We start from the raw sequence: 16,171 nt of genomic DNA on the forward strand, positions 1-16,171 counted from the left end.
TTGGAAGGGCACACGAGGGGCGGGTGCCCAGCACCACGCTCGGCCGCCTTTGTCTCCCTAGTGGCGATGTTTTCACACTGCACCAGGTACTCATTTGCGGCTGAGTTGACCTAGGGGAGGCCCAGGACCAGTTCAGATAACTGGTGTTGGTCGTGAACGGCAATCGAACTCCGGTCGCCAGGTTTCGTAGTGCAGCGTGGTGACCGCTACACTACCGCTCCCCACTCAACGTGCACACACACACATTCTGGACCGCCTTGCTAATGAGATGTTCCACCCGATGGAATTTTTTTTCTGCCGGGTGCAATATTTTTGGAAATTAAAGAACTGGGGTCGCTAACTCGGTCCGTTGCTTGCTCGACGCCCGAACGAGAGCAGAAATCAGGAAGGGAAGCGGGGGGGGGGGGCACTGTGGCGCGGAGGACTTGGGGAGGGTGAGGGGGGGGAGGGGGAGGGCCGCACCTGGGTGCCGTCCACCGTGTAGCCGTGCTTCTGCGCGAACATCTTCCCTAGGGAGACGGCCACCGTGTAGCCCACCACGGCGAGCGCCAGCGCGTCCCCCACGAGGCCCACGGATAGAGCGAGCGACGGCCACTCCGGGGCCGCCAGCCTGGTGAAGCACGGAGAGACGCACACACACACGTACAACAACAACCGACATTCCTCACTAAGTGGCGGTGACGTCACCACGACGCCTGTGCCAGGCTATGTGCATTTTAAGGCCACGTGAAGTATTGAGCGCCTGCTGGCAGGCGGTCACGGGACAGACCCAGGTGCCATGGGTTGACTAACTAAGATGACTGGCTGATGCCCCCTACTGTGCCAACTTGCTGTGTTTTAGCCACCCCGCGCTCCCGGCCATGTAGTTTTACCCGGCCCTGCACACCATTATGAAGATCCTTAATGATTGTGAGTAAGGAGTCAGGGACTCCAAAAGTATTAAGAACAACCCAGAGTCCAGGCCTATTGATGGTATCAAGGCCTTGACCAGGTCAATAAAGCAGAGATGTAGGTCCTGTTGGAATTCTTTACACCTCTGCTGTAGCAGACGGAAAGAAAATATGGCATCTGTGCAGGACCACCCTTTCCTGAAACCACATTGCGGCTCCACAAGCCTCTCCTCAGCGTGCCTGGCAAGGTGATGTAGAATGATCCTTGCCAGGATAGTGGGAGTGGGCCTGTCGCTTTTTCTCAACCAGTCAGAACACCTCCTCCATCAGCCAGGATCTCTGGGGAGGTTTGGTCCCTGTACACAAAGCAGCCATTGCAGCTGCATGATCCACAGTCCCGAACCTCAGCTATTTCCCCTCGGCATCAGGAGGGGGGACGATGCCAACCCCAGTTGCAAGCGATGATGAAATTCTCGCTTGAAACTCTCATCAGCTAGCTGAGACGAGGCCACTGTGGGTTTTAATGGGGTCTGAGATGGACAGCCACCACCGGAGTGGAAGAATGGCAGGTGCATCTTACAGGTGACAAGTCGATGAGCAATGGGCAGATCAGCTCCACGGCAGGTCCTGGTGTCGAGGACATGGGCCCTCATCCGCTGTTCCGTCACTATGTAATCCAGCAGATGTTCTTGCTTGGACCCGGCATGCATCCATGATGTTATGTGGATGTGCCAATGCTGGAACAGCGTGTTGGTAATTACAAACCCAGGGGTTGCAGAGAAGTCTAGCAGCCTGCTACCGTTGTTATTTATCTGATCTGGCCCATGCCTTCCAATCACTCCGTACGCACACACGCACGCACACACACACGCACACGCACGCACGCACACACGCACACACGCGCACGCACACCCACATATGGAGCACAGGTGAGGCGGCAAGGGCGCCTTTAGCACAGGTGAGACGATTGGGATGGGGAGGGGAGCTTCGGGTTTTACCCGGATGGGATGAGCCCCACGACGTCCACGCTATGATCCGGGCTCAGCTGCAGCTGCTCGGAGAGAACCGTGCCCAGCACCACCTGCACACACACACACACAGGTACATAGACACGGGTACATGGACACACGCGGGTACAGCGACACACCAATACCAACACCCGCCATTCGCCACTAAGTGGCGGCGATGTCACTACGGCGCCCGTGCCAGGCCAGGTGCACTTTGAGGCTATCACGTGAAGTGTCGAAGGCTCGCTGATGGCAGGAGGAGGTCTCGGGACAGGCCCAGCAGGTACCATGCGTTGGCTGAGATGACTGGTAGATGCACCACCAGCTGTACCCCCGACTGTGCCAACTTGCTACATTTTATCCGCCCGCCGCTTCTCTCGTTGTTGTGGGCAGCTAAAATGCAGGAACAAAGACGCACAGACGCACGAGGACACACGCGCGACTACACGGGTATTTCACAGTTCCTATGATCACTGTTACATTGCTTTTATAGCTTTATTTTGGTGATTTCCAAAATGTTTTGGTTTAGCCATATTTGTTTGTTGTAGTACAGTTAGACTGATAACTTTAATCAAAATTGCCTTACGATTGTTATTGTTTGACTTGCATCCCACTGGGATTTTTGCACACAGCATTGATATACGATGTTTTTTCTGGAAGACTTTGCTGTTTTTTCCTGGATTTTTCTGTTGCGCGTCGTCACTTTAAGATGTTTCTTGTTCATGTTTTTGTTCGTTGCGGTTGCACCCGAGTCAAGAGCCGAATGGCTCACAGGGCTATACCAAATACATGAACTGAACTGATGTAAGCACATACGGGCAGACGCGAGAATGCACGGGTACACATGGGGTTCACCTGGACACACGCGAACACACGCGGACACACACGTGCGGGAACGCAGCGCGCGCCCGTGCTGCACACGCATCTCTCTGAACGCGACCCGCGGTGCCCGCCAGCGAGACGGTGGCTGAGGCAAGGCTGGGATCCAGCCCCTGTGCCCCCTCTCTCTCTCTCTGTCTCTTCCTGTGTCTCTCTTTCTGTGTCTCTGTCTGTCTCTGTCTCTCTGTGTCTCTGTCTGTCTCTGTGTCTCTCTCTGTCTCTGTGTCTCTCTGTGTCTCTCTCTCTGTCTCTCTGTGTCTCTGTCTGTGTCTGTCTGTCTCTGTGTCTCTGTGTCTCTCTGTGTCTCTGTCTGTCTCTGCGTCTATATGTGTCTCTATCTCTCTCTGTGTCTCTCTGTGTCTCTGACTGTCTCTGTCTCTCTGTGTCTCTCTGTGTCTCTATCTCTCTCTGTCTCTCTGTGTCTCTCTGTCTCTCTCTGTCTCTGAGTCTCTCTGTGTCTCTCTGTGTCTCTGTCTCTCTGTGTCTGTCTGTCTCTGTGTCTCTGTCAGTCTCTGTCTCTCTGTGTCTCTGTCTGCTTCTATCCCTCGCACTGCTCCACTTCGGAATGGCCTCCTCGCATCGTCGTCATCGTCATCGTCTCCGATCGCCAACCTCTCATCAGCTTGCTCTATCCACGACACGTGCCACAACCCCTATCCATTACAACTGAGATCGTTGATGTTGTGTATGTTGGACTTCTTTCGCACCGTACGCTAGTCAACCGTGCTAATCGGGGGTGCTGTTTGTTACAGGTCATTTGGCGTGTTGTGCCTACTGTGCTCGGCAAACTGTGTTAAAACTATTTACAAGCAAACTATTATTTAATTGTACCAGGTAAGGCCCCTACTTAGCTGCTCAGAACTGACCTGGCCGTCACAAATGATAGCTTTAACGATGTTCTGGCTTTCATCATCGTGTGCAAATGTAGAGCGGCAGTCAAACACTCGAAACGCGTGACGTTGCTTCTCATGTGGAGGGGTGAAAAGCCGGAGGACCCGGAGACAAATCCACGCGACCACGGGGAGAGAGACACCGCGAACTCACGAGGCACTCGAGCACGTGATGCGAGCACGTGATGGCCACGGCGCGTCACGCGTCACAATATTCACTGAGGCTGCACGAGGAGGAATCCGATAAGCCTCGAAGCTCTTTGTCACCAGACGTCCACCGGGGAATCGCTACGTTCAGGCGTCACCCCCCCCCCTTCCTACCCCTCATGTTCATTACCCCCCCCCCCAGCCTTTCCCGAACTTTCCACGACCTCCCACCGATCCCATTAATTTCCCCTATAGCGGTTTCCCAGTCGACCCCCCCCCCCCACGAGCACTCCGACGTGAACGTCTCTCCACCTTCAACAACAACAATCCCCACTTCTGTGCCCCCCCCCCCTCGCCCCTCCTGCGATGGCTCCTCGCCGCCGAGAATCGATCTCGCTGCTCGAACTCACGAGGAGCTGCTCGTTGTTAGACCCCTCCCCCAACACCGGCTGCGGCGAGAGTTATTTATTTATTTACGAATAGGGGGGTAGGGGAGGGGGGGGTCTCTCTGAATCGCTCACGCCCACTGTTGCTTCATTGCATGGCCACCAGAGGCCACTAGCGGCCCCTGGTGGTGGCCTTCAGTGCGGCCCTTCGACAACACCGCATGTCAAACACCCCCCCCCCCCACCTATACCCCCATCGTCATTATCGTAGTCATCGTGCTGCCGTCGAAACCCCAATGGTCTCGTATGCACACGATGGTGAACTTCTTTCGCACCGTACGTAGCCAACCGTGCTAATTGGAGGTGCGTGGGAAGGACAACAGACTCCGGGTCAGTTTAACACGTAGACTCCGGGTCTTTGTGTGAGTCGATGGGTCTCTGTGTGAGTCGATGGGTCTCTGTGTGAGTCTATGGGTCTTTGTGTGAGTCTCTGTGTCTCTGTGTGAGTCTATGTGTCTCTGTGTGAGTCGATGTGTCTCTGTGTGAGTCTATGGGTCTCTGTGTGAGTCTATGCGTCTCTGTGTGAGTCTATGGGTCTCTGTGTGAGTCTATGGGTCTCTGTGTGAGTCTATGGGTCTACGTGTGAGTTTATGGGTCTCCGTGTGAGTCTATGTGTCTCTGCGGGAGTCTATGGATCTCTGTGTGAGTCTATGGATCTGTGTGAGTATATGGGTCTCTGTGTGAGTCTATGGGTCTCTGTGAGTCTATGGGTCTCTTTAAGTCTATGGGTCTCTGTGTGAGTCTATGGGTCTCTGTGTGAGTCTATGGGTCTCTGTGTGAGTCTATGGGTCTCTGTGTGAGTCTATGGGTCTCTGTGTGAGTCTATGGATCTCTGTGTGAGTCTATGGGTCTGTGTGAGTATATGGGTCTCTGTGTGCGTCTATGAGTCTCTGTGTGAGTCTATGGGTATCTGTGTGAGTCGATGGTTCTCTGTGTGAGTCTATGTGTGTATGTTGAATTTCTTTCGCACCGTACGTAGCCACCCGTGCTCATCGCAGGTGCGGGGGCAGGACAACAGACGAGACACTCGAGGCAAGTGCGTGGCTGCACCTCGCACTGATGACGTCTTATCCGTGAAAGTGCCCCCCCCCCCCCCCCCCCAATCTGGAATGAGTGAAGAACACCGCCTTGCACGTTGATAAAGGGGCCGTCCATAAATGACGTCCCGCGATTTTGGAAGATTTTTTACCCCCCCCCCCGCTCGTCACACAAAGTCAGACCCCCCCCCCTCAAATATGACGTCGCAAAGCTCTGCCCCCCCCCCCAAAACATTTTTATTTTGAAAATAAAACATGCTTCAAATCGCTTTAAACTATTGTCATTGTAGTGCATATTTAATGTGGCGCTGCACTCTGATGTTGTAGGAGAAACATTTATTTTAGAAGTCTATTTAATGAAGTAGAGCGTGTTTATGTTTATTTATAGTTACGAATTTTGATGTGACGTCACATTTATCAAACTTCCCTCTTCGTCACACATCGTCACAAATGTCTGACCCCAACCCCCACCCCAGGTGCGTGACGTCATTTATTGGACGGGCCCAAAGGATACTCAGAAAGAGAGAGAGCAGCACGTGTCGCGAGAAGCTCGGGGCAGGGGGGGGCGGGGGGGGGAGGGGCAGGGGTGGGGGGCAGGGGTGGGGGGGCAGGGGTGGGGGGCAGGGGTGGGGGGGGGCAGGGGTGGGGGGCAGGGGTGGAGGGGGTTACCAGCAGCAGCTCTGCGGGCACGGGCACGCGGCGCAGGCGCGGCACGGAGTGCACCACGCGCTTGAGCAGCAGCATGGAGCAGAGCGACAGGAGGCTCACCAGCGCCGTGACCACGTTCACCTGCAGCACGCCCCGGCACACGTCACGCGCCGTCTACAGACGTGGGGGGGGGGGAGCGGGGGGGGGTCACGGGTTAAAGGGTCAGGACCGGAGTCGTGGTCGGAGCGCGTGTGGAGGAGCGGTGGGGGAGCGGTTAGCGCGCTGCGCGCACGACGAACCGAGTTCAATTCTCGCTCACTGCTGCCAACACGGGTGAAGATTTTCTGAAACCGGTCATGGGCTTTCCCTAGGTCGACTCGGCCTCAAATGAGCACTTGGTGCGGTGTGTGAGCAACGCTACTGGGGAGACAAAGGCGGCCTGGCGTAGTGCTGGCCCACCCACCCCTTGCCGGCCTGCATAGGTGCTCGTAAACAACACTTGCCCCAATAGCCTGTGGAGGCTACACGGGGGATTTTTGTCTCCACGTGCCGGGGTTGGCTCGTCTCCTTGCGCAGGGCGATCGCTTCATCGCGGGGGACTCACGCGGGGTGCTCGCGCAGGGGGCCCTCGCTTACCCGCGGGGGCGCGCGCGCACCCACGTGCGTACCCACGCACCCTGCCCCACGCACCCGGCCACGGGGCAGGGTGCACGGGGCAGGGCGCTCGCACGGCCACAGGGTGCCCGCGTACGTACGTGCAGGGTGCCGAGCACCTGGTCGTGTCGCCGCGGCAGGGCGAGTCCCAGCAGGTGCTTGAGCTGCGACACGAGCACCGTGACCGAGGCGGCGGTGCTGAAGCCGCGCACGAGCGGCTCCGAGAGGTAGGTGGCCACCACCCCGAAGCGGAGCAGCCCCAGCGCCACCTGGGGGGCGGCAAGCAGAGGAGGAGGAGGGAGCGGGGGGGGGGTAGCGCTCGGTACCAGCGGCGACGCACAAAGACAAAGGCTCCCCCCGTGTAGCCTCAACGGAGCGTTGTTTTAAACTAAAACTCATCTATTTAAAGTTGTTTTGTTTTACCGGGTAAGGCCCCCACACGGAGCTATGTAGCTGTTCATCTTCTTGGTTCTTTCGGAAAAGTCACGTAGAAGGGAAATAATAAAATGATAAAATAATAAAACATAATAAGATAAAATTCTCACGACGTTTCGGCCACAACGCAAGCAGCCCTCCTCAGGTGAAGAACAGGGCTGTCGGAAAGACAGCGTCCGAATGAACACCACCAGGCTTAGCAGCGTATATTTAAGCAGGGGTTAGAGGAGGAGAGCGCCTTGACAGAGGAATTTACATATCACGAAAGCTTTAAATCGAAATATATGTAGCTGTTGTTTTTAGATGCGACCTGGCCACCACAAGCGATAGATCAACGAAGTAGGCGTATTGTCATCGTCACGTGTACATATCATGGAGGGAAACCCTGAGGACCCAGTGAAAAATCCACGCAACTACATGGAGAGACACGCAAACTCCAAATACACAGCAGCAGGCGTGAGGTATCGAACCGACGGCCTCCTGTATACCAGGCGAGATAGTTAACATCTCCTAGCCACCGAAGCACCCTGTTAGTGAGCACCACCCCCGGCCACGACCGTCTCCCAATGTGGCGATGTTTACTCATCGCCCCAAGTACTAATTCGATTCCGAGTCGACCTAGCCGAAGCCCAGAACCGGTTCAGATAATCGTCGCCGGTGTTGGCAACCGCAGGCGGGAATCAAAGTCGGGTGGCCGGGTTCGCGGCGCGGCGCGCTGACCGCTACGCTCCCGCTCCCCGTACACGTGTCGTCCAAAGACCCCCCCCCCCCCGTGAAGCGTTCACACGCGCACACAGCCCCTCACCTGCACCCCAACGAGGACTCCGGTGCGAGTGACATTTTTTCTGGTGGAAGGTCGACCGGTGAACTAAACGGACATGGGGACACTGTCGGGGTGCTGCGCTTGTACTCTGGAGAGCCTCATAAATACCTTCTGCGGCACTCGATCCGCCAGGAATATCCCCTCGTCCTTCGAAGTCCCTCCTAGCACATCCCTGCTCAAAGTAACCCGCACCGTGGGAGAACTGAAACTATAAATTAAACTAAATTGCGTTGTTTTCCCGTCCCCAGGTAAGGCCCGCTGAGCTGTGTAGCTCTTCTTCAGAAGCGACCTGATCACGAATGACAGCTCGACCAAGTGGCCCATCACGTGGAAATGTCGAGCAGCCAAATACTCTGGACGCGTGATGTTGATTCTAAATGTGGAGGGAAAAACCGGACGACCCGGAGAGAAATCCACGGGGAGAGAGAGGGAAAGAGACACCGAAAACTCCAAATATACAGCAGGGGTCAAGGTGGGGGTGGAACCCACGACCTCTTGTATACCAGGCGAGGTATTTAACATCTCGCCACCGTTGTTAAACACCTCACCAGCTATACCGCGGTGGCGAGGTGTTTAATTCCTTCTGTACGGCGACCCCTGATCTCTGGAATCACCTCGCGACGACGTTTTGGATAAAAAATACAAACTTCACCCTCCATGGCCTACTTTAATCAACCAGTCTTGGACCTCAGATTTCATTTGAAGTTTAGGTGGGGGGGGGGGGGTAGGTGGGGTGGTTATAGGGTGTAGGTGGGGGGGTGAGAGGGAGTAGGTGGGGGGGGGAAGGGAGTAGGTGGGGGGGGGGGGGGTAGGTGGGGGGGTGAGAGGGAGTAGGTGGGGGGGTGAGAGGGAGTAGGTGGGGGGGGGGGAAGGGAGTAGGTGGGGGGGGGAGTAGGTGGGGGGTGAGAGGGAGTAGGTGGGGGGTGGAGTAGGTGGGGGGTGAGAGGGAGTAGGTGGGGGGGTGAGACGGAGTAGGTGGGGGGGAGGGAGTAGGTGGGGGGGGAGAAGGTAGGGGGGGGGAGGGAGTAGGTGGGGGGGGAGAAGGTAGGGTGGGGAGGGAGTAGGTGGGGGAGAAGGTAGGGGGGGGAGGGAGTAGGTGGGGGGGTGAGAGGGAGTAGGTGGGGGGGTGAGAGGGAGTAGGTGGGGGGAGGAAGGGAGTAGGTGGGGGGGGAGTAGGTGGGGGGGTGAGAGGGAGTAGGTGGGGGGGAGTAGGTGGGGGAGGGAGTAGGTGGGGGGAGGGAGTAGGTGGGGGGGGGAGGGAGTAGGTGGGGGGGGAGAAGGTAGGGGGGGAGGGAGTAGGTGGGGGGGGAGAAGGTAGGGGGGGAAGGGAGTAGGTGGGGGGGGGGAGAAGGTAGGGGAGGAAGGGAGTAGGTGGGGGGGGAGTAGGTGGGGGGGTGAGAGGGAGCAGGTGGCGGTGGAACGGGCCTGGAAGGCGCCCGTGAGCAGAGCGAGTGCGGTGGCGACGCGTGCCCGCGCCGCGTCCCTCGCCGCCTCGTCCACCAGGCTCCCGGCCGTGGCGTTGGACGCGGGGTCGGCGTGCGCGCCTGACGAGTTGGGCGCCGTGAACATGTGGTCGGGCGCGAGGCGCTCCGTCACCTCCCCGGCCATCATGCTGACCACGGCGAACGGGCCTGGGGTGAGGGAGACACGGACTTCAGTTTTCACTTTCATGTATCAGGTATAACCCTGTGAGCCATGCGGCTCTTGACTCGGGTGCAACCGCAACAAAACAACAGCATGAACAAGAAACATCTGAAAGTGACTACACGCAACAGAAAAATCCTGGAAAAAACAGCAAAGTCCCAGTAGGATGCAAGTCAAACAATAACAACCATAAGACAATGTAGATTAAAGTTACCAGTCTAACTCTGTACTACAACAAACAAACATGGCTAAAACTTCAGGTGAGCGGGGTCGGGATCCACCAAGGTGAGGTGACCAACTGCTCACCTGACCCACCCCCGTGCAGGTGGTCCTCGTTGAGCGGCACGGGACACGGGGAGACGGGGAGACGGAGACACAGGGACACGGAGACACAGGGACACGGAGACACAGGGACACGGGGACACGGGGAGACGGAGACACAGGGACACGGAGACACAGGGACACGGAGACGCGGGTATGCGGAAACGGGTATAGACACACTTGGCATTGGGGGCACAGAGGCACGGAGACACGGGTGTCACGGACACACGGGTGTCACGGAGACAGGAGCACGGGCGCACTGAGACACGGGGGCGTGGAGAGAGACACGCGATCACGGGGACACGTCGAGTGAAGAGAGAGGGAGACACGGGTATGCATGGAGACACGGAGACACGGGGAACACGGAGACAGGGAGATGCAGGGGACACGGGGAGACGCAGGGAGACATGGGAGACAGAGATACAGGGTGAGATGTGGAGATACGGGGTGAGATGTGGAGACACGGGGTGAGACACAGGGTGAGACGTGGAGACCCGGGGTGAGACAGGGAGACACGGGGTGAGACACTGGGTGAGACAGGGAGACACGGGGTGAGACAGGGAGACACGGAGTGAGACGGGTTGAGACACGGGGTGAGACGTGGAGACACGGGGTGAGACGTGGCGACACGGGGTGAGACAGGGAGACACGGGGTGAGACAGGGAGACACGGGGTGAGACACGGGGTGAGACACGGGGTGAGACGTGGAGACACGGGGTGAGGCGTGGAGACACGGGGTGAGACGTGGAGACACGGGGTGAGACACGAGGTGAGACACAGGGAGACACGGGGGGGGGAGACGTGGAGACACGGGGTGAGGTGTGGAGACACGGGGTGAGACGTGGAGACACGGGGTGAGGCGTGGAGACACAGGGGGAGACACTGAGACACGGGGTGAGACGTGGAGACACGGGGCGAGATGTGGAGACACGGGGTGAGACACGGGGTGAGACGTGGAGGTACGCACCGACCGAGATGTGCCTGGAGGTGCCGAAGAAGAAGTAGACGAGTGGAGGGTAGAAGGAGGAGTAGAGGCCCAGCACGGGCGGCAGCGCGGCCAGCAGCGCGTACGCCATTCCTGTGTGTGTGTACAGGTGTGTGCAGACAGGTCCAGTAAAAACAACCCCCTACCTCCTCGCGGTGCCGGACGGGCAACGCTGTCGCGGGCAGTGCCGTGGGGGGAGGGCCAATTCCGATTGCCCTCTCCCTTCATGGCGTCTCTGACCACCACAGTGGCTAAATGGGGGCTCTGGACGGGTGCAAGGGGCTGGTAACCCCTCCACCTTCAATAAATTACCACTAAACCACGAATGAAATATGTAACTAATAAGCTTGTGCCGGAGGCCCCGGGGGGACAGGCGTCTATGACGTCTACTGGCCAAACCCCATTTGGCGGAGCCAGGAGATTGAATCTTTACCCTCGGGGCTCCTCCAGAAACAGCGAAAAGCCACTTCGGATGGCCACGTGGAATGTTCGAACGCACACTGCGGAGGAGAGGCTGCTACTCCTCTATCGGGAGCTGAACCGGTCCCGCCTGGATCTCTGTGGCATTCAGGAGGTCTGGTGGACCGGCTCTGACTCCTGCCACCATGAGGGGTGGACAGTCCTCTACTCGGGGCAGGAGACTGCCAAACAACAGGGTGTGGCTCTTCTTCTGTACTTTGGGCTCGCCTGCCCATCAACCGGAGGCGAGGAGTGGTGGTCGTGGTTATTTATGCCTCCACCGAAGACGAACATCCGTGGAGGGATGCAGGCAAGGCCGATGAGTCAGATGCCTTCTATGACCTCCTGTCACAGGTGCTGGTTAAAGTGGCCCCTCGGATTAGAGTCATCTTGTTGGGTGATTTCAATGCCCAAGTTGGGTCATGATGCTGGCACCTGGTCTGGAGTAATTGGAAATCATGGGCCAGATCAGCTCAATAATAACGGTAGGAGGCTGCTAGATTTGTGTGCAGCCCATGGGCTTGTAATTACCAACACGCTGTTTCCGGCATCGGCGCATCCACGCAACATCATGGGTGCATGCCAGGTCCAAGCAAGAACATCTGCTGGACTACGTAGGGACGGACCAGCGAATGCGAGACCATGTCCTTGACACCAGGACCTACCGTGGAAATGATCTTCCCTCTGACCATCGACTTGTCATCTGTAAGATGCGCCTGCCATTCTTCCACTCCGTTGGTGGGTGTACACCCAGGACCCCATTCCAACCTAAGGTGGCCTAGTCTCAGCTAGCTCATGGAAATTGCAAGCGAGAATTTCATCACCACTTGCAGCTGGGGTTGGCATCGTCCCCCACTCCTCCTGATGTTGAGGGTAAATTGGCGAGGTTTATGACTGTGACTCATGCAGCTGCAATGGCTGCTTTGGGTATGTGGTCCAGACCTCCCCAGAGACCATGGCTGACAGAGGAGGTGTTCAGGATGGTTGAAAAAAAGCGACAGGTCCACTCTAATCGTCTACAGCATCCCACGTCAGAGAATGAGGAAGCTTACTGCAGCCTTCGCTCGGAGGTTCAGAGAGCCGTGAGGCGCTGCAAGGATGGGTGGAGGTCGTGGGTTGCTGAGGAGATGGAGTCTGCCTCAGTGGCCCGCCATCATAAATCCCTTTTTAACTCCATCAAAAAAGTAACCTGCAGCGCCACACCTATTACCATCATTAGGGGAAAAAACGGTGATCCAATCTCCGACCCCCAGGAACAGGTTTGCAGATTTGCTGAGCATTTCTGTGAGGTCCTGGGGGAGGGAAAATCCCTCAGCCAGAAAAACATCGTGGCACAAAGTGCGGATGACCCTGCTGAGGCTGCGGTGCCTCAAATATTGGAAGAAGTCACCCCCTGTAAGTGGCTGGCTGAGGTGCCATCTGTTGCGAAGTACTGAAGGCGATCCAGAGTCTGAGACCAGGAAAGGCACCGGGCAGAGATTATCTCCCAAGCGAAATGCTGAGGGAGGGTGGCGTTTGTGCACAGACTGCCCTACATGACATCATAACAACGGTCTGGGCCACTGGATGGGTTCCACAGGATTTGAAGGATGCCCTGGTGGTCCCCCTTTTTAAGAAGGGGGACTGCACAAACTGTAATAACTACAGGGGCATCTCACTCCTCAGTGTGCCGGGAAAAGTCCTGGCAAGGATTATTCAACATCGCCTTGCTAGGCACGCTGAGGAGAGGCTTGCGGATCCCCAATGCGGTTTCAGGAAAGGGCGGTCCTGCACAGATGCCACATTTTCTGTCCTTCTGCTACAGCAGAGGTGTAGGGAATTCCAACAAGACCTACATCTCTGCTTTATTGACCTGGTCAAGGCCTATGTTACCATCAGTAGGCCTGGGTTCTGAGTTGTTCTTCGTGCTTTCGGAGTCCCTGACCCTCTGCTCACGCTCAATAAGGACCTTCATGATGGTGAGCGGGCCCAGGTAAAATTACGTGGCCGGGAGTCAGAGCCATTCCCTGTACACCTTGGGAAGCGACAGGGATGTCCTCCGGCTCCCACATTATTTAACATCTATTTTGACCACGTAGTTCGTGAAGCCATTTGGTACAGATATAATGGGAGGCTGATCGACGCCCGGGTGCGATCAAGGGATGGCTCCCTATTGGTCAACCACATTATGTATGCCGATTATTTGGTAATAGCTGCTCATTCAGAAGAGGAGTTGGATACGCTACTGCTGAAACTGGAGCGTGCCACTAAGAGGTGGGGCCTTACCATCAGCCCCACCAAAACTAAGCACCTGCCTGGGTATTTTGTACCATCGGACACTCCACCCCCACACCTCCCAATCAGTGATGGGGAAGTTGTGGAGAGAGTGGAGAGTTTCCCATACCTGGGCAGTGTGCTTATGACCGGCTCCAGTTTAACAGCAGAGGTCTCACTCCGAATCAGTCGAGCGAAAATATCTTTTCATCGGTTGCATAACGCTGTGTGGAAGCTACCTGGTCTGTCGCTCCGCACGAAGCTTCAGGTCTTCTCGGCCACGGTCATTCCCTCCCTTTTCTACGCTTGCGAAACGTGGACCCCCCTAATGGAGCATCTTCGCCGGTTGGAAACATTTAGGCTGGCCTGCCTACGATCCATCCTGGTTTAACCAGGCTGGATTGTGTGAGGAGCTCACAAATCCTTGAAAGATCTGGGCAAAGTCCCATCGGTGAGCTCCTCCGGCAGGCAAGGCTGCGTTGGCTGGGTCATGTAGCCCGCATGCCCAGCCACCGCATGCCTAAACAGCTTTTGTTCGGCCGGATCGAGGGGGCTAAACGGGCGCGGCACGGGCTAGAGAAGAGATGGAGTGATGTGGTACAGGAGGACATGGAGCTGAGTGGATTTGCCGATGACTGGTACCAGCGGTGTCAAGATCGGCCTCAGTGGAGGAGGCTCGTGAAGGACGCTACTGGGCAGTTGGAGGCAGTCGCCCTACAACAACAACGGAGGGCGAAGGAGCGACGCTCACAACAACGAGCGGAGCGCCGGGTGGCTAAAGCACAGCAAGTTGGTACAGTAGGGGGCAAAGGTGGTGCATCAGCCAGTCATCTCGGTCATCTCGGTCAGTCGACCCGTGGCACCTGCTGGGTCTGCCCCGTGACCTCCTGTCAGCGGGCGTTCGACACTTCACGTGGCCTCAAGGTGCACTTGGCCTGGCACAAGCGTCGTGGTAACGTCACCGCCACTTAGTGGCGAATGGCGGTTGTTGTTGTATGTGTCTGTGTGTATGTATCTGTGCGTGTGTGTCTGTGTGTATGTATCAGTGTGTGTGTATCTGTTTGTATGTATCAGTGTGTGTATCTGTGCGTGTGTATCTGTGCGTGTGTATCTGTGCGTGTGTATCTGTGCGTGTGTATCAGTGTGTATGTATCTGTGCGTGTGTATCTGTGCGTGTGTATCTGTGTGTATGTATCAGTGTGTATGTATCAGTGTGTATGTATCTGTGTGTGTATCTGTGTGTGTGTATCTGTGCGTGTATGTATCAGTGTGTGTATCTGTATGTATCAGCGTGTATGTATCAGTGTGTATGTATCTGTGTGTGTATGTATCAGTGTGTATGCATCAGTGTGTGTATCTGTGTGTATGTATCTGTGCGTGTGTATCTGTGTGTATGTATCAGTGTGTATGTATCTGTGTGTATGTATCTGTGTGTACCCTGCGGCACGGCCATGACCCCCGTGCTGATGCCGGAGACGACGTCGCCCGGGAGGAGCTCGCGCGCGCGATACCGCGGCACCCACCGCAGCGCGGGCACGCGGCGCAGCAGCGTGGCGCGGGCCCGCGCGCGGGAACACCTGGGGGGGGGGCAGGAGATGGGGGGGCATGAGGCGAGGGGGGGGGCATGAGGGGGGGGCATGAGGGGGACACGAGGGGGGAGCAGGAGATGGGAGGGGGGAGCATGAGGCGAGGGGGGGGGATGAGTGGGGGGGGGCACGAATGAGGGGGAGGCATGAGTGGGGGGGGGGGCTTGAGGGGGGGCATGTGGGGGGGGGGCAGGAGATGGGGGGAATGAGTGGGGGGGGACATAAGTGGGGGGGGGGCATGAGTGGGGGGGGCATGAGTGGGGGGGCATGAGTGTGGGGGATGAGTGGGGGGGGGTTTAGGAGATGAGTGGGGGGGGTGAGAGTGTAGGATTGGGGGCAGGTGGGCAGTAGTGGGTTAAGGGGTGGGGGGGACAGGCAGGCGAGTGTTGGTAGTGGGGGGGGAGCAGGGAGTGGTGAGACGTGGAGGGGGTAGTCAGATTAGGGGGCTGGAGGGGATAGTGGGGGGGGGGGCGAGGGGGGTATGGAGGAGGTGGGTGCGCAGGCGATGGCGAGGGGGGTGGTCGTGCTTCTGTCTCACCCTCTGCCGGGTCGGTCTATCCCGGGGGGGGGGGGGGGGGGTCGCGGGGTCCTTGAGGGATCACGGGGTCCTGGGGGTCCCGAGGGGTCCTGAGGGGTCGTGAGGCCCGGGAGGGTCGCGAGGCTCGCCCGCTCGACCCGTGGGTGCCTGGGGGGCCCGAGGGGGGGGGGGCCGAGGGGGGGGGGGTCTCACCTGAAGTAGCGGGAGAGCCAGGCGCGCCGCGCGGCTCCTTGTGGCCCCCTGTCCTCCGCGGCCCCCTGCGTCGGGGCACGGAGATGGTTGCCGAGGTGGCCCGACATGGAGTGTCCTGCTGGAGGAGGAGGAGGCGAGGATGAGGATCCACCCGGGGGGTGGACGCCTCCACGTGAGTCGGGGCACACGTGCCGCGATTGCACGCGAGTGGGTGAGTGAATGGGTGGGTGAGTAGGTGGGTTGGTGAGTGAGTGGGTGGGTGGGTGAGTGAGTGGGTGAGTGGGTGGGTGAGTGAGTGGGTGGGTGGGTGAGTGAGTGAGTGAGTGGGTGAGTGAGT

The 16,171-nt window shown here is 57.5% G+C and overlaps 1 protein-coding gene across 1 annotated transcript in view; it reads right to left on the reverse strand.

The window, feature by feature from the left end:
• Window positions 1-15,946, reverse strand: part of LOC133342717 (prestin-like) — a 28,192-nt gene extending 12,246 nt beyond the window's left edge. Inside the window, exons 1-8 of the mRNA XM_061552053.1 lie at window positions 15,835-15,946; window positions 14,956-15,095; window positions 10,789-10,899; window positions 9,282-9,487; window positions 6,700-6,867; window positions 5,966-6,118; window positions 1,889-1,971; window positions 463-610 (exon numbers count right to left, since the gene is read on the reverse strand). Coding sequence (XP_061408037.1) covers window positions 463-610; window positions 1,889-1,971; window positions 5,966-6,118; window positions 6,700-6,867; window positions 9,282-9,487; window positions 10,789-10,899; window positions 14,956-15,095; window positions 15,835-15,941 — 1,116 coding nt within the window. The 5' untranslated portion in view covers window positions 15,942-15,946. The remainder of the gene's footprint in view (window positions 1-462; window positions 611-1,888; window positions 1,972-5,965; window positions 6,119-6,699; window positions 6,868-9,281; window positions 9,488-10,788; window positions 10,900-14,955; window positions 15,096-15,834) is intronic.
• Window positions 15,947-16,171: the final 225 nt, after the last annotated feature.

Source organism: Lethenteron reissneri, chromosome 15 (genome assembly GCF_015708825.2).
Source record: "Lethenteron reissneri isolate LAM-NWPU_2019-01 chromosome 15, ASM1570882v1, whole genome shotgun sequence".
NCBI classification, from domain to species: Eukaryota; Metazoa; Chordata; class Hyperoartia; order Petromyzontiformes; family Petromyzontidae; genus Lethenteron; species Lethenteron reissneri.